The sequence below is a fragment of the Pituophis catenifer genome, unplaced genomic scaffold, assembly GCF_029215685.1.
Source record: "Pituophis catenifer annectens isolate HBS135680 unplaced genomic scaffold, rPitCat1.0.hap2 SCAF_9, whole genome shotgun sequence".
In the NCBI taxonomy this organism is placed as follows: Eukaryota; Metazoa; Chordata; class Lepidosauria; order Squamata; family Colubridae; genus Pituophis; species Pituophis catenifer.
The window spans coordinates 4,195,349-4,221,587 of record NW_027256889.1 but is presented as its reverse complement, the minus strand read 5'-3'; the positions used below and the strand labels follow the sequence as shown (position 1 = coordinate 4,221,587).

General features: G+C 44.3%; 1 protein-coding gene across 1 annotated transcript; it reads left to right on the top strand.

The window, feature by feature from the left end:
* The first annotated feature begins 192 nt into the window (after positions 1 to 192).
* On the top strand, positions 193 to 25,587 carry CBLC (Cbl proto-oncogene C). The gene is made up of 11 exons (XM_070949998.1): positions 193 to 533; positions 4,886 to 5,032; positions 8,151 to 8,307; positions 11,667 to 11,788; positions 12,409 to 12,546; positions 13,724 to 13,811; positions 15,265 to 15,396; positions 16,760 to 16,948; positions 18,147 to 18,263; positions 19,637 to 19,703; positions 25,442 to 25,587. Exons 1-11 carry the CDS (start codon positions 193 to 195, stop codon positions 25,585 to 25,587), a joined length of 1,644 nt encoding a protein of 547 aa, XP_070806099.1.
* Positions 25,588 to 26,239: the final 652 nt, after the last annotated feature.

Below are 26,239 nucleotides of genomic sequence, written 5' to 3'. Positions count from 1 at the left end.
ACTAATTCACTACTCATTGCTTTTGTCACTTCAATCCTCCAGTTCCTTCCCTACCTCCCTTCTTTCTTTCTTTCTTTCTTTCGAGCTGGTTGGGCTCCTTCCTGGCACACAGCAGTGCCCTCGCCAACTTCCAGGTTGGCAGCAGGAAACGGCCAAGCTCCCTCCTTCCTTCTCTCACCTGGGAATTCCAGCATGGCAATGGCACCTGGGCCAGCTTGGATGCCTCGCCGGACCGGAGCCCACCGTTCTTTGGAGAAAGCCCTCCAGGGGTTAACCAAGCTGCAACAGCTGGTGTGCCAACCTCAGGTGGCACTTCGGAATAGCCCGCCTTACCTGCCGTCCCTCCTGCCCTGGATCTACCAGCACCTGATCCTTATTCGGGAGCATTATGGGTCTGGTTTGGCCAAGGTTTGGGAATCAGATTTCTTTCGTATTTTTCTCCTGAATCTGCTGGAAAAGATTAAGCAAACCACACGGCTATTCAGAAGAGGGAAAAACAAGGAGGAGATTTTGCTGGAAGGCTCGGCTGCCAGGTAAAAAAAAAAGAAAAAAAGAATATTTTATAACCGTTCGTTTTATTTTCATTGCATTTTTTTTTTTAACTTCAGGATCTCACTGTATTGTTTTAATGTTGCAAGGTCTGGAAGCCGCTCCAAAGAAATACTTCTAAAATATTAAAACTACACTGTTTCAATTAGCTGCAATATTGTTTATTCATTCATTTATTTATTTAATAAATAAGCAATAATTATATATTGTAGCGAATTGAAACGCTGTAGTTCTCATATTTTAATTATCCTTTTACTTATTTTGAAATTTGTAAGCCGCCTAGATTCGTTTTTAGAGGGAATTTGGGCAGCATAAAAATTTAGTAAATAAAAATAAATAATATATACTGTGTTTCCCCGAAAATAAGACCCTGTCTTATATATTTTTTGAACCCTGAAATAAGCGCTTGGCCTTATTGCCATGGGCTCAAAAGCCCGATTGGGCTTATTATCAGGGGATGTCTTATTTTGGGGAAAACAGGGTATCTATTTCCTCAATAATTATTCTTCGGTCCATAGTTAGGATTTAAATTATGAAGTGTTCCCGGTCTTGGTGAATCTAATTATAGATGATGATGATGATGATGATGATACAATTTTTAATTGTGATACATTTTTAAATGTTCAGTTGACTGAGTTTCATGTTTAATGAATAAAAGAATAATAATAAAATTATTATTATTATTATTGTTATTATTATTATTATTATTATTTTAAGAAGATACTTGGTTGATATCTAGGATGCTGGCAGCAACTCGTATCAACCATCAGCGCCAGTCAATGTTATTTGTGATTTTAAATGTTCAGTTGACTGAGTTTCATGTTTAATGAATAAAAAAATAAAAATACAAAATGACAACAAACAACAACAATAATAATAATACTGGTAAAACCTCAACTGAGGTTGAACTATGTGATGTTGAACTGTTAATGGGAGACAATGACATCTGAAACGAAACATATTGGAGAGAAGCAGAATAGTAAAAGAACGAGGAATTTTTGTGCACGAGAGAAAGATAAGTGGACCGTATCATCCTAATCACCTCATCTTTGTGACTGTGTTAAGATCTCGATGGCTAGTTGGTGCCTGGTACTTAAGGAATGATGGGCAGAAAATGTTTTTATTTAGCCTTTCAATATTATGTACCTTTTATTACTTGACTTGTTAAATTGTTCAGTTTAGGGCAATATTTCTGAACCTTGGACACTTTAAGAGGTATGGACTTCAATTCCCAGAATTCCCCAGCCAGCGTTGCTGGCTGGGGAATTCTGGGAGTTGAAGTCCATGCCTTTTAAAGTGCCCAAAGTTGAGACACTGATTTCGGGCCTGTATTCCAACTGCAAATATACAACCTTCCTTATATAGATGGATAACAGTCACACAAAACCGATAAAAAAAAAACCCAAGCCTAAATAAAGAGCTGTCTAAATATTATTTGTGGCCTAGGCGATTGCTACCTAAGATAGGCAGCCAAATATATCTTTTAAATACATAAGTATTGGCCAAAATATAAATGTAGGTAAAAAGTAAAAAAAAAAAAAAAGAATATTTTACAAGCATTCGTTTTTATTTTCATTGCATTTTTAACAAAAATTCAGGATGTCTCTTTATTGCTTTAATGTTTTCATTGTTGCCTTGATATCAATGTCCGGAAGCCGCTTAGAGTCAGTCGCCTTTGTCGAACTCTGAAAAAATAGTTTAAAAGTATTAAAAGTACAGAGTTTCAATGAGATGTAATATAGAACTATTTATTTATTATTTTAAACATAGCTAACAAAGGGGAACCAATGAAGAGACAGCAAGGCAACTTTCAAAGCGAAGTGTGAGAGCAAATAGTAATAGAGGGGGGAAAGCAATATTTTATGTCCTAATAAAGTAGAATAACTCCTGTAACATCATAACTCACCCTTATAAACTCCAGTATCTCCATCTAGAGAAAAATGGACAAGAAATATTTGTTTTGCACTAAATGTGCAGCATTTCTCAAAGTCGGCGATGTTAAGATGTGTGAACTTCAACTCCCAGAATTCCCTCTTCTGCTGGGGAACTCTGGGAGTTGAAGTCCACCCACTATTATAATTGCCAAGGTTGGGAAACACTACTCTTAGATCAGAGCTGGGCAACTATGGCCCTTTTATGACTTGTGGACTTCAATTCCCAGAATTCCTGAGCTAACATGGCTGGCTCAGGAATTCTGGGAGTTGAAGTCCACAAGTCATAAAAGGGCCATAGTTGCCCACCCCTGTTCTCTCTTTACAGAGAACTGTAAAATAGAAAAGATTGGACAGCCATTTATCCAGAACTGTATAGAGTCACCTGCTTGAGTAGGTCTAGAAGACCTCCAAGTCCCTTTCAATGCTATTATTCAGTCACTTTGGCCCCAAATCCTGCTTAAAAATCATAGCTCGATAATATAGGCGTATTAACCCATTGTTAAAAGCAGAAGAGGAAGGGCTGATAAACGAAAATAAGAACTATGTTTTACACCGTTTCCCCTTTATCAATGGCGATATGGTGGTTTGATAAACAGCCTCAACTTTCCCACCTGTGGGCCCCCTCAGATAAAAAGCTAAATTCACAGGTGCCAGAGAGAAAGAGAGAGAAACCAGACTGGATTTTGAAAAAAAAAAGAAAAAAGGGAGTGTCAGCTTATCAAACTACCTTTGGCACCCTTTGGGTCTGCATTAAGTAGTTAACCTGCCTCAGAATATGTCTGTTGCTGTAATTTCTATATACAGTAGCAGAATTTGTAAAATAAGAGTAAAGTTAGCTGGGTTTGAATCAGATCCGTTGGCCAAGTTATTGTTTATCCCTCTCCCAAACGTTGTCTGTCTTCCCACATCAAGCTAAGGCTAAGCCATGGTTTGTTAAAGTGGTGGTTGCAAGGCGCAAGGGATCTGAAAATCCAGGCCACACGGTTGCAGCTACCATCTTGACTTATTTGACTTTCCCGCACCCATCAACCTCACAGGCACTCCTGCTTTGCTTAACCCTAGATTTCTGACGAAGCCCTGAATCCCATGTGTTGAGCTAAGCCATAAACGGATTTACAAACCCGCAATGTTTACTTTCCACCAACAGTTTGAGCCGACCGTAAACAGGATTGGGAGGATTTCTCTATGGTTTATTATAAGGCTTATTTGGGCCTCTTGCAACCCGATTCTTTGGCCTTTCAACCTCAAATTGTGTCCTCCCCCCATTAAATATAAATGCTCTCTCCAGTTTTTAGTGATTATAATGGTTGCAAGAAAAGGAGGTTCGGGGTTGCACGCTGTCGACTTCTGGATAAATCTGACAATGATGGTCAAGGAAGGCCCATTCTGTGATTCATTTAACCCGTTTGTAAAATGGATGCTTTTAAAGATGACATTTGGGGCCCCAAAGATGACGTTTGGGGGTCCCAGGCCTTTAATGAGCCTCCTCAAACATGTCCCTTGCGTCAGTTCTACCTTTTATTGACGGTCTAACACCCATTCATGGGTGATGGAGGAAATTCGTTGCTCTTCGGTGCCTGTCTCTTCTGCGGCTGCTATAAGCATCATATTGCAAAGTTTCCAGGCTCCAAGCAAACAGAGAGTCGTGTTAAAGTTCACCTCTTTATTTCTGGCAGACAGGTGGGACCTGAACAAATTCACTTTTCTCCAGGCCAAACGTATCGGCAAAGCTGTTCAATAAAGACCATGCTGTCTTTTCTTTCTTTCTTTCTTTCTTTCTTTCTTTCTTTCTTTCTTTCTTTCTTTCTTTCTTTCTTTCTTTCTTTCTTTCTTTCTTTCTTCCTTCCTTCCTTCCTTCCTTCCTTCCTTCCTTCCTCTCTCTCCCTCTCCATCTCCCTCTCCCTCTCTCTCTCGGCAGTGTTTGCAAACTATTATAGATTTGCAGGCTTGCTGAAGCTGATAGGTAACAGGATATCAGAGTTGGAAGGGTCCTTGGAGGTCTTCTAGTCCAACCCCCTGCTTAGGCAGGAAACCCCATAGCATTTCAGACAAATGGTTATCCAATCTCTTCTTAAAAACTTCCAGTGATGGAGCATTCACAACTTCTGAAGAAAAGCCATTCCATCGATTAATTTTTCTCACTGTCAGGAAATTCCTCCTTAGTTCTAGATTGCTTCTCTCCATGATTAGTTTCCATCCATTGCTTCTTGTTCTACCCTCAGGTGCTTTGGAGAATAGCTTGACTCCCTCTTCTTTGGGGCAGCCCCTGAGATATTGGAAGACTGCTATTCACGTCTCCCCAAGTCCTTCTTTTCATTAAACTAGAGATACCCAAATCCTGCAACCATTCTTCATGTGTCTTCATTCTTCTAATTCAACTATTCCTTCCCTTCTCGTTGCAGGAGGAATCTAACGAAGCTTTCCTTGATCTTCAGTCACATGTTGGCTGAACTACAAGCCGTGTTTCCCAACGGGGAGGACCAAGGCAGCACGTACCAGCTGAGCAAGCAAGAGGCCCAGATCTTCTGGAGGGGCACCTGGAGGGAACGGTGAGCCCCCAAAAACCAGTTTTACAAGACCTTTACAACGCCTTCCCAAGGCGGACGAGATCTGTTCCTCATCACACGTTTTACTCTTCCTTTCTGCATGCATCCTGTCTCTGCTTCCATCAGTAGTACAGGAAGTCCTCGACTTACGACCACAATTGAGCCTAAAATTTCTGTGGCTAGACATTTGTTAAGGCAGTTTTGTCCCGTTTTACGACCCTTTTTTGCCAGGGTTGTTAAGTGAATCGATGCCGTTGTTAAGTTAGTAACCCAGTTGTTAATTGAATCTGGCTTCTGACACTGACTTGGCTTGTCAGAAGGCCGCAAAAAAGGGATCACACAACCCCGGGACACTGCAACCGTCATAAATACGAGTCAGTTGCCAAGAGTCTGAATTTTGATCACATGACCAGGAGGAGCCCACAACGGTCGTTAAGTGTGAAAAATAGTCCTGAGTCACTTTTGTCAGTGCCGTTGTAACTTTGAACAGTCACTAAACAAAGTGTTGTAAGTCGAGGACTAAACAAACCCTGAATGAGCGTAAGCCTCCCAGAGTTATCTTATTTTTTAAAAAACCAATTTTATTGGGGTTTTTTTCTTTTCTCCTCTCCCATCTTCTTCAAAATCTTTCTTTTTTTTTTTGAACAGTGTTGATCGTTTCTTATCTTATACAATTAGTCAAATTCAAATATATTTTACTCAATTATTTATTTATTTATTTATTTATTTATTAGTTTGATTTATATGCCGCCCTTCTCCGGAGACTCAGGGCGGCTTCCAATGCTTTAAAGCAATAGCCTTCATACTTTTTGTATATATCTGCTTTGTAGGGCTTTTTTGCCCCCCCCCCTATTTTATACAAAGTCAGCTTATTGCCCCCACAAACCAGGTCCTCATTTTACCCACCTCGGAAGGATGGAAGGCTGAGTCAACCTTGAGCCTGGTGAGATTTGAACTCACAGTAATTGCAGGCAGCTGGCAGCTAAGTGCTACTTTAACAGCAGTTTAGTCCACTGCACCACCAGGCTCCCCCCTTTTTTTTTGAATAGACCTCAGTATTTCTATACTTGCATACATAAATACCTTCTTAATTTATCCCTAAATTCTAACTTTACTATTTGTACATATTTATCCTCTTTTATTCTTAAGCAATTCATTCTTTTTCTTAATATATATTTGTTTGTTCAGAGCTGCCTTCCTTCCACTTCATCTTGCCTCCCAGAGTTATCTTGTGGTAAGATGGGTGGCCAATAAATTTTATAAATGAATAGGTAAAGGTTCCCCTCGCACATATGTGCTAATCGTTCCCGACTCTAGGGGGCGATGCTCATCTCCGTTTCAAAGCCGAAGAGCCAGCACTGTCCACAGACGTCTCCGTGGTCATGTGACCGGCATGACTCAACGCCAAAGGCGCACGGAGCGCTGTTCCCTTCTCACCAAAGGTGGTCCCTATTTTTCTACTTGCATTTTTTACCTGCTTTCGAACTGCTAGGTTGGCAGAAGCTGGGACAAGTAACAGTAACAGAGTTGGAAGGGACCTTGGAGGTCATATAGTCCAACCCCCTGCTCACGCAGGAGACCTCTACTAGGGATTCGAACTGCCGACCTTTCTGATCGACAAGCTCAGCGTCTTAGCCACTGAGCCACCACGTCCCTTATAAATGAATATATAAATGTTATTCTCCAAGTTCTTGAGGCAGCCTTTCAAACAATCCTGAGTCCTTTGTCTGGAAAAGGACTTCATCCCAATTTCAATTCTATCGGGATAGGGAAAAGCAATACAAAATTGTTACAACCAGCTTTTAAAAGTCCAAATTGATTTGAATTTTCTCTTGATTAACGAACCTGATTGACTATTGTTGTTCTTCGGCTTTGATTGGACTCTTAAGTGCTTTTCCTGTCGATGTTTTATGATGCTAGGGTTGGTTAAATTCACTACTTTAATCCTGTTTATCTACAATCGATAGGATTGAAAGCTTCTTAGAGTTGACGTGCGATGGAAAGGGCCTATCCGCCGAGAAAAATAAAAAATAAATAAGTTATTACCTTTTCATACATCCTTATGAGGCATTGTGTGTGGGCCGACCATAACAAGAAAGAGCATCAACCTTTGAACTGAAATGGTTTAATGATATCTCGGATTCCCAGACCTTGGAAATGGTAGATCTGTAAAGAGGTCTACTTATTGCTGTCTTGGACAATTTTCAGAGTTCACTCTACACACTTCTTCACGGGATGTTGAAACATGCATGTTCACGCCCATAAGTATCACCATTCCCCTCAGTCCCACTCCTGGGTTCTCATATAAGCTGAATAACAAGAGTTGGAAGGGGCCTTGGAAGTCTTCTAGTCCAATCCCCTGCTGAAGCAGGAGACCCTACACCATTTCAAACAATTAGTTGTCCAATCTCTTCTTAAAAACTTCCAGTGTTGGAGCATTCACAACTTCTGGAGGCAAGCAGTTCCACCGGTTAATTGTTCTCACTGTCAGGAAATTTCTCCTTAGTTCTAAGTTGCTTCTCTCCATGGTTAGTTTCCACCCATTGCTTCTTGTCCTGCCTTCAGGGGCTTTGGAGAATAGCTTGACTCCCTCTTCTTTGGGGCAGCCCCTGAGATATTGGAAGACTGCTATCATGTCTCCCCTGGTCCTTCTTTTCATTAAACTAGACATTCCCAGTTCCTGCAACCGTTCTTCATATATTTTAGCCTCCAGTCCCCTCATCGTCTTGGTTGCTCTTCTCTGCACTCTTTCTAGAGTCTCAACATCTTTTATTTATTTATTTATTTATTTATTTTTCATATTTGTATACCGCCCTACTCCTGAAGGACTCAGGGCGGTGAACAGCCATAATAAATACAAATACATATAGAAGTTAAAAACTATTAAGAAACAGATTAAGTAATTTAGGCTCAAAGATTAAAAAACATCCAAATTTACCTAAAGAGGTAAATTTCTTTCTTACATCGTGGCGACCAACACTAGATGCAATATTCCAAGTGTGGTCTTCCGAAGGCATTATAAAGTGGTATTATTAATATTTCTTGTGATAATGATTCTATCCCTCTGTTAATGCAGCCTAGGACTGTGGCAGCTATAACCTTTCCTTTTTCTTCTCTTTAGGAGCCTGGTTCCTTGGACTGAATTTCAAAAAGGTCTCCAGCAAGTCCATTCAGTAGATTCTGGTCCAATGGCCGTAGCCCTAAAGTCCACTATTGACCTGACCTGCAGTGGCCATATCTCCATATTTGAATTTGACATCTTCACTCGTCTCTTTCAGGTAGATCGTGGGAAGCTATTTATTTATTTACATTTATTTCACTTTGCTTTCATCCCACCTTTATTATTTTTATAAGAAATATACTTGATACTCCTTCCTCCTCCTATTTTCCATACAACAACAATCTTGTAAGGAGGGGCTGGGCTGAGAGAGGAGGACTGGCCCAAAGTCCCCCCCCCCAGCCAGCTTTCATTCCTAAAGTGGGACTAGAACTCACGGTCACCTGGTGATTGGCCCAAAGTCTCCTCAGCCAGCTTTCATTCCTAAAGTGGGACTAGAACTCACAGTCACCTGGTGATTGGCCCAAAGTCTCCTCAGCCAGCTTTCATTCCTAAGGTGGGACTAGAACTCACCGTCACCTGGTGATTGGCCCAAAGTCTCCTCAGATAGCTTTCATTCCTAAGGTGGGACTAGAACTCACAGTCACCTGGTGATTGGCCCAAAGTCTCCTCAGCCAGCTTTCATTCCTAAGGTGGGACTAGAACTCACCGTCACCTGGTGATTGGCCCAAAGTCTCCCCAGCCAGCTTTCATTCCTAAGGTGGGACTAGAACTCACGGTCACCTGGTGATTGGCCCAAAATCCCCCAGCTGGCTTTCATGCCATCCGCAGTGTTTCTACTTTAACACTGAAAATGAAACATGCCACAGATACACGATAATCGAAGGGTTTGAAAAAAAGAAGACATTTGGAAGCTTTTTTAGGCGCAAGTGAGCTGAATTGGGGGGCGAAGAGAGCAGCCTCGTAAATCATCCTTGAAGTTTGATGCTGTTTCTCTCTCTCTCTTTTCTCTCTCGACTAGCAGTCGGTGAGTTGTTGATCGCGGGCAGGATGTGGCTTTGTGGGGTCCATCCTTCAAGGCTGCCAGGGTGGGTGGAAAGCGAGGGTCAACAGAGACGGAGCTGCAAAAAAAAAAAAAAAGTTTCCATTTCTGAAAGTGGAAAAACAGCTTGCCTTCTTCAAAGAATGTGGGTGGAGAACTGAGGTGCTCAATCGACAGCCTTGAATGCTTGGCTCGATTCACAAAAAAGTAAACCGCAAAAAATGGGTGTCAAAAGAACCGCCGGGGTTCAAATCGGCAGCTTCCTCGGAACTGACCTCTTTGGCTGGATTTCCAGAACGAGCCATCAAGGGGGGCAACCGAAGAAATTGGGTCTCCACCAGGCCGTCCTAGCATCTGAGGACCAAAAGGAACAGGGGCAACATTTTTAGCGGTGCAGGCAAGCAGAAGGGCAGGCCTAGTGGCGGAAACCGTGAGGTCCATGAAGAAGTCGGTGCTCTCCCCACACTTTAGCCACACAGACAATGGGTGATATCACAGTGGAAAAAGTTCTGCATTCTGCCGTCTCCAGCACAGGGGTGAAATCCAGCAGGTTCTGACAGGTCCTGGAGAACCGGTTGCGGAAATTTTGACTAGTTCGGAGAACCAGCAAATAACACCTCTGGCTGGTCCCAGAGTGGGGTGGGAAGGGAGATTTTGCAGTATCCTTCCCCTGGAGTGGGGTGGAAATGAAGATTTTGCAGTATCCTTCCCCTGGAGTGGGGAGGGAATGGAGATTTTGTAGTATCCTCCCCCAGGAGTGGGGAGGGAATGGAGATTTTGCAGTATCCTTCCCCTGGAGTGGAGTGGGAATGGAGATTTTGCAGTATCCTTCCCCTGGAGTGGGGAGGGAATGGAGATTTTGCAATATCCTTCCCCTAGGAGTGGGGAGGGAATGGAGATTTTGCAGTATCCTTCCCCCAGAAGTGGGGAGGGAATGGGGATTTTGCAGTATCCTTCCCCTGGAGTGGGGAGGGAATGGAAATTTTGCAATAACTTTCCCCCAGAAGTGGGGAGGGAATGGAGATTTTGCAGTATCCTTCCCCTAGGAGTGGGGAGGGAATGGAGATTTTGCAGTATCCTTCCCCTGGAGTGGGGAGGGAATGGAGATTTTGCAGTATCCTTCCCCTGGAGTGGGGAGGGAATGGGGATTTTGCAGTATCCTTCCCCTAGGAGTGGGGAAGGAATGGGGATTTTGCAGTATCCTTCCCCTAGGAGTGGGGATTTTGCAGTATCCTTCCTCTGCCACGCCCACCAAGCCACGCCCACAGAACCGGTAGTAAAAAAAATTGGATTTCACCACTGCCCCAGCATCCTGGGTTTGCAACATCTTGCAGTCGCCTCTAGGCGAGATCAGCAGCATACACCTTTAATAAATAAATACCTTTTTTACAAATAGCTTGTAGTTTCAACATATTTTAGGAAGCACCCAGTCCTGTCAGGGAGAAGGAACCAAGTGTAAAGTTAATTTGGAGTTTCTGCACAATCACAAAAAGCTAGGGCCAAGCCCTCCTGAATTCCTTGGAACCTTATCTAATTGTTCCTAAGAACTGGCTGCCGGATTGGGAGATACCTGTACAGGTAGACCTTGACTTACAACAGTTTGTCTGCTGAAAAAGGTGACTTATGATCGTTATTCACACTTCATCATCTTCTTTTAATGACCTCATAATCCCTTGCGGGGTGGAGTCTGGCCAACTGAATGGAGCTAGCAGAGTGTTTTAATGGCCGAATGCCTTTCCTGTCGCCGATGAGGAGTTTTGTTCAGCAGATATATTCTCAGTGTGTCCAGAGAGAGAAATATCTGCCTCTACCTAGGATCGAACTCACAGCCTCCTGATTGCAAGGCGAGAGCTCCACCTCTAGGCCACCGCACCACTCAATTGTTTTTCACACTTATACTCTCTAAATTTGTCTATTAAATAAATGAATACAGGTATTCCCCAACTTACAACAGTTTATTTAGTGACCATTTGAAGTTATAACAGCACTGAGTTAATGACTTACGGCTGTTTTTCTCACTTACGACGGTCACAGTGTCCCGGGGGCCACGTGATCCCCCTTTTGCGACTCAATGACAAGCCACGTCAATGGGGAAGCCAGACTCATTTAACAACTGTGACAAGGAAGGCCGTAAAACGGGCATAAAACTCACTTAACAACCATCTCGCTTAGCAACAGAAATGTTAGGCTCGATTGTGGTCGTAAAGTCGAGGACTACCTGAATTCTAGGCAGAACGTAATAAAGTAGTTAGCTCGAATTCTGCACACGCGGGTCCTGTTTGTTCGCACCTGACAACACACCACAAAATGATCAATCTCACCAGGCTCAAGCAGCTGTGTGAAATGAGAAAGCTGAACAGTAAACTGTGATTTATCCTGAGGCAAAAAAAATTTTTTTAAATGCTCTCAACTTGTCAGTTGATTCTCTCAGTTTTTTCCTTGCGAAAAGCTGTGAACGTGAATCTGGATTTAAGATGGCATTTTCTATTATCGGCTTTCCTTCCCCGTCTGATTCTTTTCCCATTTTCTCTTCACAGCCTTGGCCAACACTGTTGAAGAACTGGACTTATCTAGCAGTAACACACCCAGGTTACATGGCGTTCCTCACTTACGACGAGGTGAAGGCGCGGCTGCAGGCATATGTCAACAAACCGGGCAGGTAAACTCTCTAGGGATTGTATTAATCTGGGGGGGGGGTTGGATTTCAAAAGAACTGCTCTCTCAGGCCCCCGCTAGTTGATCTTATAATAAACTTTAATACAATATTTTTTAAAAAAAAAAAATTTTCCTGGAAGCACTGTAAAACTGCATACATATTGTTAGAAGTAGTTCTCGCTTAACGATGGTCATTGGGAACTCCAATTTCCATCGTTAAGCGGAACGTCATATAGCCACGCTGCTTAGCGACGGGAGTTCCAGCAGCCCCTAATTACTATCATTAAGCAAATCACGGTGGGTCGGTATGCAAGGACCTCATGCGATCAGAAGGTTCGATTTCCCACCGGCTTCCCCATCGACATCGTGGGAAGCCAGCAGGGAAGGTTGCAAATTGTGATCACATGACTGCCTTGGCTGAGGAATTCTGGGAGTTGGAGTCTAGACATCTTAAAGGGGCCACGTTTGAGAACCACAAATTCTGCAGGAAGTTTGTCTTTTCCTAGCTTAACCTCTGCCCCCACTCGGGTTCAAACTAGCTTGCTTGCAAAGCGTTCTCCGTAGCCATAACTCTCCCTGCCACCCCAATTTTGGATTCAAATTCTTGCTGTCTTTCTCCCACAGCTACATTTTCCGGCTCAGTTGCACCCGGTTGGGTCAGTGGGCGATCGGTTACGTGACGGCAGATAGAAGCATCTTGCAAACTATCCCACAGAATAAGTCCCTTTTCCAGGCCTTGGTGGATGGACACAAGGAAGGCTTGTGAGTATCAGAGACGCAAGTGGGCGTAAGAGGATTATCCTTGATCAGAAATCCATAACAGATCCATAACATAATATCTTTCCTCTGGATCAACCAATGACACAACAGAATGGGCAAGCTGTCAAAATCTCCAGAACGAAGACTTTGAGTTGATCCAAATTTGGATTTATGGAATAATGTAGCTCTGGAGTTCTACTGTGTTTCCTCAAAAATAAGACATCCCCTGATAATAAGCCCAATCGGGCTTTTGAGTGGATGCGCTAAAATAACCTCCCCAAAATAAACCTCCTGAAAATAAGCCCTCCCCGAAAATAAGCCCTTCCCAAAAATATTTAAATGTGTGCACAGCCAGTCCCCGTCATTTCCTCTGGTTAGGGTTAGGAAGACAGAGCTGGAAATCAGGTAAGACAGCAAGAGGAGCTCCATCTTGCTCCACACGCCCCGAAATAATAAGATCTCCCCGAAAATAAGGCCAAGCGCTTATTTCAGGGTTCAAAAAAATATAAGACAGGGTCTTATTTTCGGGGAAACACGGTATTTATCTATTTATTAGATTTTTATTTCCGCCTTCATAACTTCATAAGTCATTCAAGGTGGCAAATACACCTAATACAGGTAGTCCTTGACTTACAACCGCTCATTTAGTGACCGTTCAAAATTAAAATGGCACTGAAAAAAAGGGACTTCTGAGCATTTTTCATACTTACAACCGTTGCAGCCCAAAGTCACATGATTAAAATTCAGACACTTGGTAACGGATTCATATTTATGACCTGTTGCAATGTCCCGGGGTCATTTGATCCCTTTTCCAGACCGTCTGATAAACACAAAGTCAATTGGGAAGCCAGATTCACTTAACAAGTGTCACTAACTTAATAATTTCAGTGATTCACTTAATAACTGTGACAAGAAAGGTCGTAAAATAGGACAAAATTCACTTAACATAGGTCTCACTTAGCAACAGAAATGTTGGGCTCAATTGTGGTCTTAAGTCAAGGGCTACCTGTACTCCTTCCTCTTCCTATTTTCCCCACAACAACAGCCCTGTGAGGTGAGCTGGGCTGAGAGAGAGGGGGGGGGACTGGCCCAAAGGCAGCCAACTAGGAATTCTGGGAGTTGAAGTCCACACATCTTAAAGTTGAGAAACAGTGGTTTAAAAGGTGCCTCTGTCTTGTAGCTACCTGTATCCGGATGGGAAAAACGTGAATCCGGATCTGGCAGAATTGATGGAAGGCTCTGCTCGAAACCGAATTCAGGTCTCCCAGGTAAGTTAGTCCTTACAGGCCTGCAAGTGTTGGGTATATAGAGGTGTTAAGGCTGGAAGAGCTATAGGCCGCACACTCTTAGGAATTGTTCATGCCATAACCTTGTCCAGTTGTTTTCCAGTAGATGATAGTAGTAGATATAAAAATATAGATAGATAACGGAAAGATGACATGGATGGATGGATGGATGGATGGATGGATGGATGGATGGATAGATGATATAGGATAGAGGATATAGGATAGAGGATAGAGAATAGAGGATGGATGGATGGATGGATGGATGGATGGATGGATGATGGATGGATGATGGATGGATGGATGGATGGATGGATGGATGGATGGACAGACAGATGGAGATAGATGATAGATAGATGGATGGATGGATGGATGGATGGGTGGATGGATGGATGGACGGATGGAGATAGATAGATGATAGATGATTGCTAGATGATAGATGATAGATGATAGATGGATGGATGGATCGAGATAGATAGATGATGGATGGATGGATGGAAATAGATAGGTGATGGATGGATGGATGGATAGATGATAGATGGATGGATGGACGGATGGAGATAGATGATAGATGATTGCTAGATGATAGATGGATGGATGGATGGATGGATGGATGGATGGATGGATGGATGGATGGACAGATGGAGATAGATGATAGATGATAGATGGATGGATGGATGGATGGATGGATGGATGGATGGATGGATGGATAGATAGATAGATGAATAGGTGAATAGATGAATAGATAGATGATAGATGGATGGATGATGGGTGGGTGGGTGGGTGGGTGGGTGGGCGGGCAGGCAGAGAGAGATAGACCGACAGAAAGAGAAGAGAAGAGGAAAGAAAAGAAAGCAAAGAGAAGAGAAGAGGAAGGGAAGTGGAGAAGAGAAAGGAAAGAGAGAAGAGAACACAGGGGAAAGGGAAGAAAAGAGAAAGGGAAGAGGAGGAGACAAACAGGGAAAGGGAAGAGAGAAGATAACAGAAGGGAAAAGGAAGACAAGAGAAGAGAAAGGGAAGTGAGAAAAGAACACAGTGGAAAGAGAAGAGAAAGGGAAGAGGGAAGACAACAAAGGGGAGAGAGGAGAGGAAGAGAACAATAGAAGCAGGACAGTAGTGTTTTTAAAATTTCTCATTCTCGCTTCAGTGGCACCTCGGTACTCAACTGCTTTGAAACTCACCCAATTTGGTACTCAACACATTTTGACATGAACATTTTGTCCCAGTACTCATCATTTGTTTAGTACTCGACGCAACAAGCTTGAACTTGTCAGTTGTCAGCTGCCTTGTGACTCACTACCTTCACTCACTATTCCTGATGGGAAAAAATTGTTTGGTAGTTCTTGCTCCTCCCGGAACCAATTAACAACGAGTACCCAGGTGCCACTGTATTTTGACTCCACTTTCACACCTCTGCCTGCCCCTTCTTCCTCTGCAGGAACAGTTCGAGCTCTACAGCCAGGTGGAATCCACCTTCCAGCTTTGCAAAATCTGTGCCGAGAACAATAAGGATGTTCAAATCCGGCCATGCGGTCATCTTCTCTGCCGGGAATGCCTTAAGTCGTGGCAGGTGATTTCCTTCCCCTCCCTTTCTGGGTTTTTTTTTTCATTGTTTTTAATTCAAAATGTTTTTATTAAAAGGATGACACGAAATATAAAATACAAATAAGAGAAAGGTTGTAGGGAAAGGCTGGCGGGGGAGGGGGCTAAGAGAAAGCGAGGGATGAAGAGAACAAAGCGAACGAAGCATTGAGTTCCAACTTTTTTCAGTGCCGTCAAATGCTAGTAGTCCTCGACTCAACGACCATTCCATTTAGCGACCGATCAAAGTTACAACAGTACTGGTAAAAAGTAACTTGTGAGTGTTTTTTCAGACTTAGGAAGCATCTAAGTCAGTGTTTCTCAACCTTGGCCGCTGGACGATGTGTGGACTTCAACTCCCAGGGTTGTGCTTGACCTTGGGGGGGGGGCAGGGTGGACATGGCCAGCTCAATGTCACTTGTGTCGGGGGGCACCTGTGGTGGCCAAGTGGTAAGACACGACTTCCCTGGGAGCCTTTCTCACTCTCATTATAATCTCCTTCCTTCCTTCCTTCCTTCCTTCCTTCCTTCCTTCCTTCCTTCCTTCCTTCCTTCCTTCCTTCCTTCCTTCCTTCTTCTTTTTCCTTCCCTCTTCATTCTCCTTTCTTCTTCCTTCCTTCCCTTCTTTTTCCTTCCCTCTTCATTCTCCTTTCTTCTTCCTTCCTTCCTTCCCTTCTTTTTCCTTCCCTCTTCCTTCTCCTTTCTTCTTCCTTCCCCTCCTTTCCTTCTTTTTCCTTCCCTCTTCCTTCTCCTTTCTTCTTCCTTCCTTCCTTCCCTTCTTTTTCCTTCCCTCTTCCTTCTCCTTTCTTCTTCCTTCCTTCCTTCCCTTCTTTTTCCTTCCCTCTTCCTTCTCCTTTCTTCTTCCTTCCTTCCCTTCTTTTTCCTTCCCTCTTCCTTCTCCTTTCTTTTTCATTCCTTCCTTCCTTCCCTTCTTTTTCCTTCCCTCTTCCTTCTCCTTTCTTCTTCCTTCCCCTCCTTTCCTTCTTTTTCCTTCCTTGCTCTCTTCCCACCTTTCCTTCTTTTCCTTTGCCTTTCCTCTTTCTTTCCTTTCTCCTTTCCTGCCCCTTCTTGCATGCTCAAATGCAAAAGGAAGGGAAAGAACCGTTTTCGGCTTCCTGCAGCCCTCTGCCACCGGAAACAGAGCTCGGGGCGGCCTCAAACACGGCCCTCCCGAGCTCCGTTTTCACTGGCAGATGCACCATGGACCGGTCCTTTGCTGTTTCCAAGGCTGCCCCGTGGGTCAAATCTAAGCGTTTGACACCCCTGTTCGTACCTGACATTGGGCGAACCTTATTCCTTGAGTCCTGGGGGGGGGGGATAAATCCTAACGTGACCCTCTCTGCTTCTTGACAGCTTTCAAAATCCCCCACCTGCCCCTTCTGTCGCCAGACGATCTGGGGCCATGAAGATGTCGAGGTCAGCCCTTACAGCTCCAAGGAGGGCAGCCCTACAACTAAGGACGAGAGCGACGAAGGCGACCTGGAAGATGTGGACATGGTCTTGCAACAGCTGATGCTCATGCGCCAGACCCAGGGGGTCAGTGTGAGATGAGAGGGGGCCTCCTTTGATTTTGAGCATCACTATTGCACCCGGGGGCACTGAGGGAGGAGGTGGGTGGGGCTTAAAAGGTGGCAGCTAGGACCAGGGCATTGAAACCCCGCCCCTTTTAAGATGGTAGCGTAACGTACGACGGAGCCTGAATGCATTTTCGCCAGGGCCATTCTTTGATATTTTTAATCCCATCCTAAATTGCAACCTCCTCAACACGTCGGTTTCCTTTTTTTAAAATTTAATTTAATTAGTGTATATCCCGTTTTTATTATTTTTTTACAAATAACTCAAGGCACGGAACTTAGATAATACTCCTTCCTTCGCCTATTTTTCCCCACAACAGCTACTCTGTGAGGTGGATTGGGCTGAGAAAGAGGAACCGGCCCAAATTCCCCCATGTTCATGGCTAAGGTGGGACTAGAACTCACAGTCTCCTGGTGATTGGCCCAGAGTCAGTCACCCAGCCAGCTTTCGTGCCTAAGGCAGCACTAGAACTCTCCGTCACCTGGTGATTGGCTCAAAGTCACCCAGCCATCTTTCATGCCTAAGGCGGCACTAGAGCTCTCAGTCACCTGATAATTAGTCTAAAATCACCCAGCCAGCTTTCGTGCCTAAGGCAGCACTAGAACTCTCCATCACCTGGTGATTAACCTAAAGTCACCCAGCCAGTTTTCGTGCCTAAGGCAGCACTAGAGCTCTCAGTCACCTGGTAATTAGCCTAAAGTCACCCAGCCAGCTTTCGCGCCTAAGGCGGCACTAGAACTCACCATCTCCCAGTTTCTATCCTGGTTCTTTAACCACTACCGTGTTTCCCTGAAAATAAGACCCTGTCTTATATTTTTTTTGAACCCTGAAATAAGCGCTTGGCCTTATTGCCATGCGCTCAAAAGCCCGATTGGGCTTATTATCAGGGGATGTCTTATTTTGGGGAAAACAGGGTACACCAACCTGGGTTTTTTTCCCGCCCCTGTCGGTTCTTTTCTCTGTGGAAATGGGGGTCCCCATCAATCAACTGAAGCGGTGGCGAAATTACTGAAATTACTGTCCGGAATGCAAGGCCTCGACCCATCCGAACATTTCTCCTGCTTTGCGTGGATTGTGAAGTGCGACAGATTGCTTTCCCCCTCAGGATGTTAAATAAATGGGGAGAAAGGAATTGACTCTGTTCTTTCTCCCTCTTCTGCTCCAGAGAGCGGCTCCCGTTTCATCTCCCAATCTGGACCCTGTGTTGCAAACCCCTCCAGTACCCCCAAGATTAGATCTCCTGCCGCAGAGACCCCCGGCTCTTCCTCTTCCAGACTATCAAGTAAGTGAAATCCTCAACTTAACAACAGTTCATTTAGTGACCAAAGTCACAACAGCACTGGATAGCTCAGCAGACTAATGCATTGTAATTTAACTCCAGCTGTCTGCAATTAGTAAGTTCGAATCTCGCCAGGCTCAAGGTTGACTCAGCCTTCCATCCTTTCTAAGGTAGGTAAATTGAGGACCCTGTTTGTCGGGGCAATAGGGGACTTTGTAAAAATATACAAAAGTATGAAGGCTTTGTAATAACGCATTGTAAGCCGCCCTGAGTCTCCTGAGAAGGGCGGCATATAAATAAATAAAAAAAACCCCGCTTTTCCCACTTACAATCGTCACAGCCTCCCTGTGGTCCCCTGATCAAAATTCAAACACTGGGCAACCGACTCATATTTATGACGGTTGCGGTATCGCGGAGTCACGTGATCTCCTTTTATGACCTTCTGACAAGCCATGGGGAAGCCAGATTCACTTAACAACCGTGTTAAACTTGGCTTAACCACTGCAGTGCTTCCCTTTAACAACTTGTTGTGGCTTGTTGGCCGCCAGCCCCTCCAACAGCCGAATCAGAGGAGGAGTAGGAGTAGGAGTGGGAGTCAGGGTCAGCAACAAGGCAACCTGAGAGCTCCGAGGGGGAAGGGGGAATGGAGCTGTCAGAGAAAAAGAGAGACAGAGGTGGAAACTGGGCTGTCCGTCAGCCCTCAGGTGGAGACTCAATAGCCCCCAAGTCTGGAGGTGGCTGATGAGGAGGAGGAGGAACAGCTGGGTCCAGTGCCTGATGCACAGATGCACAGAAGGCAGAGGAGAGGAGAGCAGTGGAAATCTATGGGCCGGTCCTCGGGACGGAAGAGCCACCGCTGCTAGTGAAGCCCCACCCTATCTCTGGGGATAACAGGCAAGGGGAGGAGATGAATAGATATGGCAGACAACGATTCATCTCCCTGCCGGATAGTCTGTGTTGTTAGTCTGTGTTTAGAGAGATTTTTTTTTTGCCGGGGCTGCTGGCGCTCCTAATAAAGGAATCATTGATTTAAATACAGAAGGTTTGTTGTGTTTGGGGAGCTGAGTCAGAACACAACTGTGGCAAGCAAGGTCGTAAAAATGGAACCAGAATCACTTAGCAAGTGTCTTGTTTAGGAACAGAAATGTTGGGCTCAATTGTGGCCGTAAGATGAGGACTACCTGTATTTTGTCATGGGAATAGGACTGCTGGGGGTCTGAGACGTCGATGCCAGTTATCTCCTCACCATCCCAACCCATTCCTTCTGCTGCCCATTTAGACCGTCTCCTCTTCGGCCCACTGGATCAGGGATCGCCCCTTGCCAAGCCTTCCTCAAGAACACTCTCCGTCCGTCACTGCATGGAACACCTCCGCAGCTTCTCCATTTGAGGAGAAGGGACAGGAATCCCAGCGATGAGTTGCTTGCAGGCAATCCGGGAGCAGGTAAAATAGACGTTGATCTAGATCATGGGGTCTCCAGACGTGGCAACTTTAAATAGGATAGGATAGGATAGGATAGGATAGGATAGGATAGGATAGGATAGGATAGGATAGGATAAGGATAAGGATAAGGATAAGGATAAGGATAAAACAATAATAAGAATAGAATAGAATAGAATAGAATAGAATAGAATAGAATAGAATAGAATAGAATAGAATAGAATAGAATAGAATAGAATAGGGTAGGGTAGGGTAGGGTAGGGTAGGGTAGGGTAGGGTAGGGTAGGGTAGGGTAGGGTAGGGTAGGATAGACTAGAGTAGAGTAGAGTAGAATAGAATAGAATAGAATAGAATAGAATAGAATAGAATAGAATAGAATAGAATAGAATAGAATAGAATAGAATAGGGTAGGGTAGGGTAGGGTAGGGTAGGGTAGGGTAGGGTAGGGTAGGGTAGGGTAGGGTAGGGTAGGATAAGGATAAGGATAAGGATAAGGATAAGGATAAGGATAAGGATAAGGATAAGGATAAAACAATAATAAGAATAGAATAGAATAGAATAGAATAGAATAGAATAGAATAGAATAGAATAGAATAGAATAGAATAGGGTAGGGTAGGGTAGGGTAGGGTAGGGTAGGGTAGGGTAGGGTAGGATAGACTAGAGTAGAGTAGAGTAGAATAGAATAGAATAGAATAGAATAGAATAGAATAGAATAGAATAGAATAGAATAGAATAGAATAGAATAGAATAGAATTCTTTATTGGCCAAGTGTGATTGGACACACAAGGAATTTGTCTTTGGTGCATACGCTCTCGGTGTACATAAAAGCTATAAGAGATAAATCATGACCAGAGTCATCATAAAAATACATTCATCATAAATCATAAGATACAGCGCTTAGTGTTAGTCATAGATACTAAATAAGCAATCAACATAAATCAAACTAGGAAACTAAATAAAACAATATAAATCTCCATTCCCAACCCACTCTGGGGCCAGCCAGTATTTGCCAGTTCTCTGCTTAAAATTTCCGCTACCGGTTCTCCAGAACCTGTCAGAACCTGCTGGATTTCACTCCTTCCCCCAAATGAGATATCTTCTAACCGGGGGGGGGGGGGGGGGGGGGGTGTTCAAATTTTTTTACTACCGGTTCTGTGGGTGTGGTTTGATGGGCATAGCATGGCTCAGTGGGTATGGCTTGGTGGGCGTGGCAGGGAAAGGATACTGTAAAATCTCCATTCCCTCCCCACTCCAGGGGAAGGTTACTGCAAAATCCCCATTTCCTCTCGATCAGCTGGGACTTGGGAGGCAGAGAATAGATGGGGGCGGGGCCAGTCAGAATTTTTACTACCGGTTCTCCGAACTACTCAACATTTCCGCTACCGGTTCTCCAGAACTGGTCCGAACCTGCTGAAACCCACCTCTGCTTCTAACTTCTATACAGCTACAGTAAATCCATCTCTATCTTCCTGAGTGGTGCATTAGTAAGACCGCATCTAGAATACTGCATCCAGTTTTGGTCTATAAAACTATAAAACTATAGAGCCTTGGTAGTACAGTGGTCTAAAGCACCCTGTTATTAAGACCAGCTGCTTGCAATTACTGCAGGTTCGAATCTCGCCAGGCTCAAGGTTGACTCAGCCTTCCATCCTTTCTAAGGTAGGTAAATTGAGGACCCAGTTTGTGGGGACAATAAGCTGACTTTGTATAAATATACAAAAGGATGAAGGCTATTGCTGAGCACATTGTAAGCCGCCCTGAGTCTCCGGAGAAGGGCGGCATATAAATCAAATTAAAAAAAAAACTATAAAACACTATAAAAAAAGATGTTGAGACTCTAGAAAAAGTGCAGAGAAGAGCAACGAAGATGATTAGGGGACTGCAGACTAAAACATACGATGAGCAGTTGTAGGAACTGGGCATGGCTAGTCTAGGGAAGAGAAGGACCAGGGGAGGCATCTTCCAATATTTGAGGGGCTGCCACAGAGAGGAGGAAGGGGTCAAGCTATTTTCCAAGGCACCCGAAGGCCAGACAAGGAATAACGGATGGAAACTGAACAAGGAGAGATTCAACCTGGAAATGAGGAGAACAATCAACCCATGGAACAGAAGTTGCCTTTGGAAGTTGTGGGAGTGTCATCACTGGAGGCTTTCAAGAAGAGATTGGACTGCCATTTGTCAGAAATGATTTCCAGCTTGGGTGAGGGGGGGTTGGACTAATAGATCTACAAGATCCTTTCCAACTTAAATCTGTAATTTTGTCCTCTTCTAGGGTCGTATCTGATCTGCGCTGTCCGATTGGTGGAATCGAGTCTGGGAGAGCCAGCTAACGGTGTCCTTCCACATGGCCAAATGAAGGAGAAGTTGGTTTACTCGCAGTTCTGATGCTTCACCCAGCTTGACTTCCAACAGAAGGAAATCAGCCGAGCAAAATCTAATGCTTTTGGAAGGACAATTGGGATGTTTTTAGGAATGTTTTACAAAACATGTGCCTTTTCCTGGATGAACTACCATGATTCTATTATTCTATCCTGAACTTCGCAAGCATTGCTATCACTAAACATCTAAAGAATCACATTTCCCTGTTTTGGGAAAAAGAGGATATATCGGACAGTAACTACATCATCACCATTCGGGCCTTATAACAATAGTTGTCAACCCTTTTTTTCATCACGAAACCCCTTCAAATATCTTTTGTGGCCACGGACCATGGCCACGGACCCTCAAGACTTAAGATTTAAATCATAATATTTCTTCAAGCCCTGTGATGACATCATAGCCGTGGTGGTGCAGGGGTTACGCATTGCAGGCTAACTCTGCCGATCGCCAGCAGTTCGATCCAGACCGGCTCAAGGTTAACTCAGCCGTCCATCCTTCCGAAGTCGCTAAAATGAGGACCCAGGTTGTTGGAGGCAATGTGATGACTCTATAAACTGCTTATGAAGTGATATATAAATCTATTGCTCTTCCCTTCTCCTTCCTTCCTTCCTTCCTCCCTCCCTTCCTTCCTCCCTCCCTCCCTCCCTCCAATTGTTCCATGGTGCACAGTGGTTAGAATGCAGCATTGCAGGCTAATTCTGCCATCTGCCAGCAGTTTGATCATGAAAGGTCAACTCAGCCTTCTGTCCTTCCGAGGTGGGTAAAATGAGGACCCAGATTGCTGGGGGTAATATGCTGACTCTGTAAACCGCTTAAAGAGGGCTGTAAAGCACTGTGAAGTGTTATATAAGTCTAGGGGCTATTGCTATTGTCCCCCAGGGCTCTGCAGATCACAGATTGGGGAAACATCGCATTACAACGTAGTCACCTTATTCATTTTGGAAAGAGGGTTGACTTAACTTATTTCTCTCTAGGAAGATGTACACTTCTTCTTCAGCAGGAGAAGCATCAGCGTTTTCTGTTCAGAACCTTAAATCCAGAGGAGAAAGCAGGACTTTTAGAATTAAACTTATAAGTTGACTAGCCTTTTTTTTTGTATCTGGATACTGTCTCTATCCATTTCCTGGGTTGAATGGATAAAATGGTGAAGCTGTCCACTAGGTGGCGCTGGTGTCTCAGGAGAAAAATATGTGGATTTAGGTCAAACTCGTAAAAATAGGTACTGGGTTCTCTTTGGGGATTTTTAATTATATTTTTCTTAGGTACAGATGTGGGTGCGATCAGTTGTTTATTTATTTGTATCCCGCTTTATTATTTTTGCTTTATTATTTTTACAAAAGGTTCAAAGTGGCAAACATCGGCCCAATTTTCCTACGTTCTCCTCCTATTTTCCTCCTATTTTAACCACTTTCTTAACTGAAACAAACTTCTTGGATGAGAAGTAAAATATTTTCAAAGAAAAAGCCAAAAAAGTCCAGCTGCTTTTTGGGGAAGGGGGGAAAAAAAACAGCACCTTTTGGACAAGAAAGGATGGAAGGCTGAGTCCACCTTGAGCCTGGGGAGATTCGAACTTGCAGTAATTGCAGACCGCTGATGTTAATCCCAATGCTATCAGTCTGCTGAGCCACCAGGCCCTTCTTTCCCTCTCCACTGCTCATCCCCCCTTACTTGCCTGCTTAGCAAGGATATTGATCCGTCTCTCCTGGGTGGAAAGTCCGTTGGCTGCAGATGCTTTGCTGAGATCAGCTCCTATTCCAGGAACCTCCATCAATGCAATGGGATGGGTTGGGTTGCAGAAGACATGAGAAGACTCCAGGGTGGGGTGAGGGGTGAGGTGGGGGAAAAGGAAATAGGAGACCCCCACAAGGGCTTGGCCAGTGGTGGGATTCAGCCAGTTTGCACCCCTTCGGGAGAACCGGTGGTTAACTTTCTGAGCAGTTTGGTGAACTGGTTGTTGGAAGAAATCATTAGGGCAGAGAACCGGTTGTTAAATTACTTGAATCCCACCACTGGGCTTGGCCCAGAGAGACATTGGGAAATCCACAGTCCCCGAGCCCCTTCTCAGGAATGGCCTCTACAGGTAGTCCTCAACTTATAACCATTTGTTTAGCGACCGTTTGAAGTTACAATGGCACTGAAGAAAGTGACTGGCCCAAAGTCACCCAGTCAGCTTACATGCCTAAGTCGGGACTAGAACTCTCGGTCTCCTGGTGATTGGCCCCAAATCCCCCAGATGACTTTAGTTCCTAAGGTGGGACTAGAACTCACGAGCTCCTGGTGATTGGCCCAAAGTCACCCAGTCAGGTTTCGTGCTTAAGACGTGACTAGAACTCTCCAGCTCCTGGTGATTGGCCCAAAGTCACCCAGTCGTCTGTCATGCTTAAGTTGGGACTAGAACTCACGAGCTCCTGGTGATTGGCCCAAAGCCACCCAGTCAGGTTTCATGCTTAAGACGTGACTAGAACTCTCCAGCTCCTGGTGATTGGCCCAAAGTCACCCAGTCGTCTGTCATGCCTAAGGTTGGACTAGAATTCACTATCTCCTGATTTCTAAACCAGCATCTTCACCGTTGGGCCAAACTTTTACAGGTAGTCCTCAAGTTACGACCAAAATTTCTGTTGCTAAGTGAGACAGTTGTGGATTTCCCCACCCCACCCCATCTTCATGACCTTTCTTGCCACAGTTGTTAAGTGAATAAGGCTAAGTTATACGATGAATGATTGAAGGAACTAGGTATGACTGGTCCAATGAAAAGAAGGACCAGGGGTGACATGATGGCAGTCTTCCGATATTTGAGGGGCTGCCCCAAAGAAGAGGGGGGTCAACCTATTCTCCAAAGCACCAGAAGGCAGGACAAGAAGCAATGGATGGAAACTGATCAAGGAGAGAAGCAACCTAGAATGAAGGAGAAATTTCATGACAGTGAGAACAATTAACCTGTGGAACTGCTTGCCTCCAGAAGTTGTGAATGCTCCAACACTGGAAATTTTTAAGAAGAGATTGGATAACCATTTGGCTGAAATGCTATGGGGTTTCCTGCCTAAGCAGGGGGTTGGACTAGAAGACCTCCAAGGTCCCTTCCCACCCTGTTATTCTATGTCCTATGTTCTTGTTCGAACAAGAGCAATCTTGCTTTGGAGTCCCCCTCCTCTCGCCTCTTTCCCCAAGCCATTCTACTATCTCCATTTGCTCCCTGTGAGTATCACTGATTTGCACAGGCATTTTGCTCTCTGGAGGACAGTCAACTTGGATGAGCGAGCTACTATAAATAAACTTTCTTTTTTTTTTTTTTAATTTGTTTGGGGATACGCAAGTCCCAGCTGTCCTGTGTGACTTGTAAGTATCTTGTTTCCCCCTGCAGTTCAAGAGGTAGGAACGTGTCGTGGGACGTACAACCTACCTTCGCGGCTGATTTCTTCCACCTTCACGGACGTTCGTATCAAAAAAAGTCAAAATGGCAGCCGGGATTATGCGCAACTCTTGCCTATCTGCAACACAGTGGCTTAAAAGAATCACAAGAGTTGGAAGGGGCCTTAGAGGTCCTCTAGTCCAGCCCTCTGCTCAAGCAGGAGACCCTATACCATTTCAGACAAGTGACTGTCCAGTCTCTTCTTAAAAATATCCAGTAATGGAGCACCCACAAGAGGCAAGCGTGGTTAATTGTTTTCACCGTTAGGAAATTTCTCCTTAGTTCTAGGTTGCTTCTCTCCTTGATTAGTTTCCATCCGTTGTTTCTTGTTTCATCTTCAGATGCTTTGGAGGATAGGTTGGAAAGTCCCCCACTTTCTTTGTGGCAGCCCCTCAAATATTGGAAGACTGCTATCCTTTCATCCCTAGTCCTTCTGGAGGCTAAAACATATGAAGAACGGTTGCAGGAACTGGGTATGTCTCATCTGATTAAAAGAAGGACATGGGGAGACATGATAGCAGTGTTCCAATATCTCAAGGGCTGCCCCAAAAAAGAGGGAGTCAAGCTATTCTCCAAAGCACCTGAGGGCAGGACAAGAAGCAACGGGTGGAAAGTAATCCAGGAGAGAAGCAACCTGGAATTAAAGAGAAATTTCCTGACAGTGAGAACAATTAATCCGTGGAACGACTTACCTCCAGAAGTTGTAAATGCTCCAACACTGGAAGTTTTTAAGATGATGTTGGATAACCA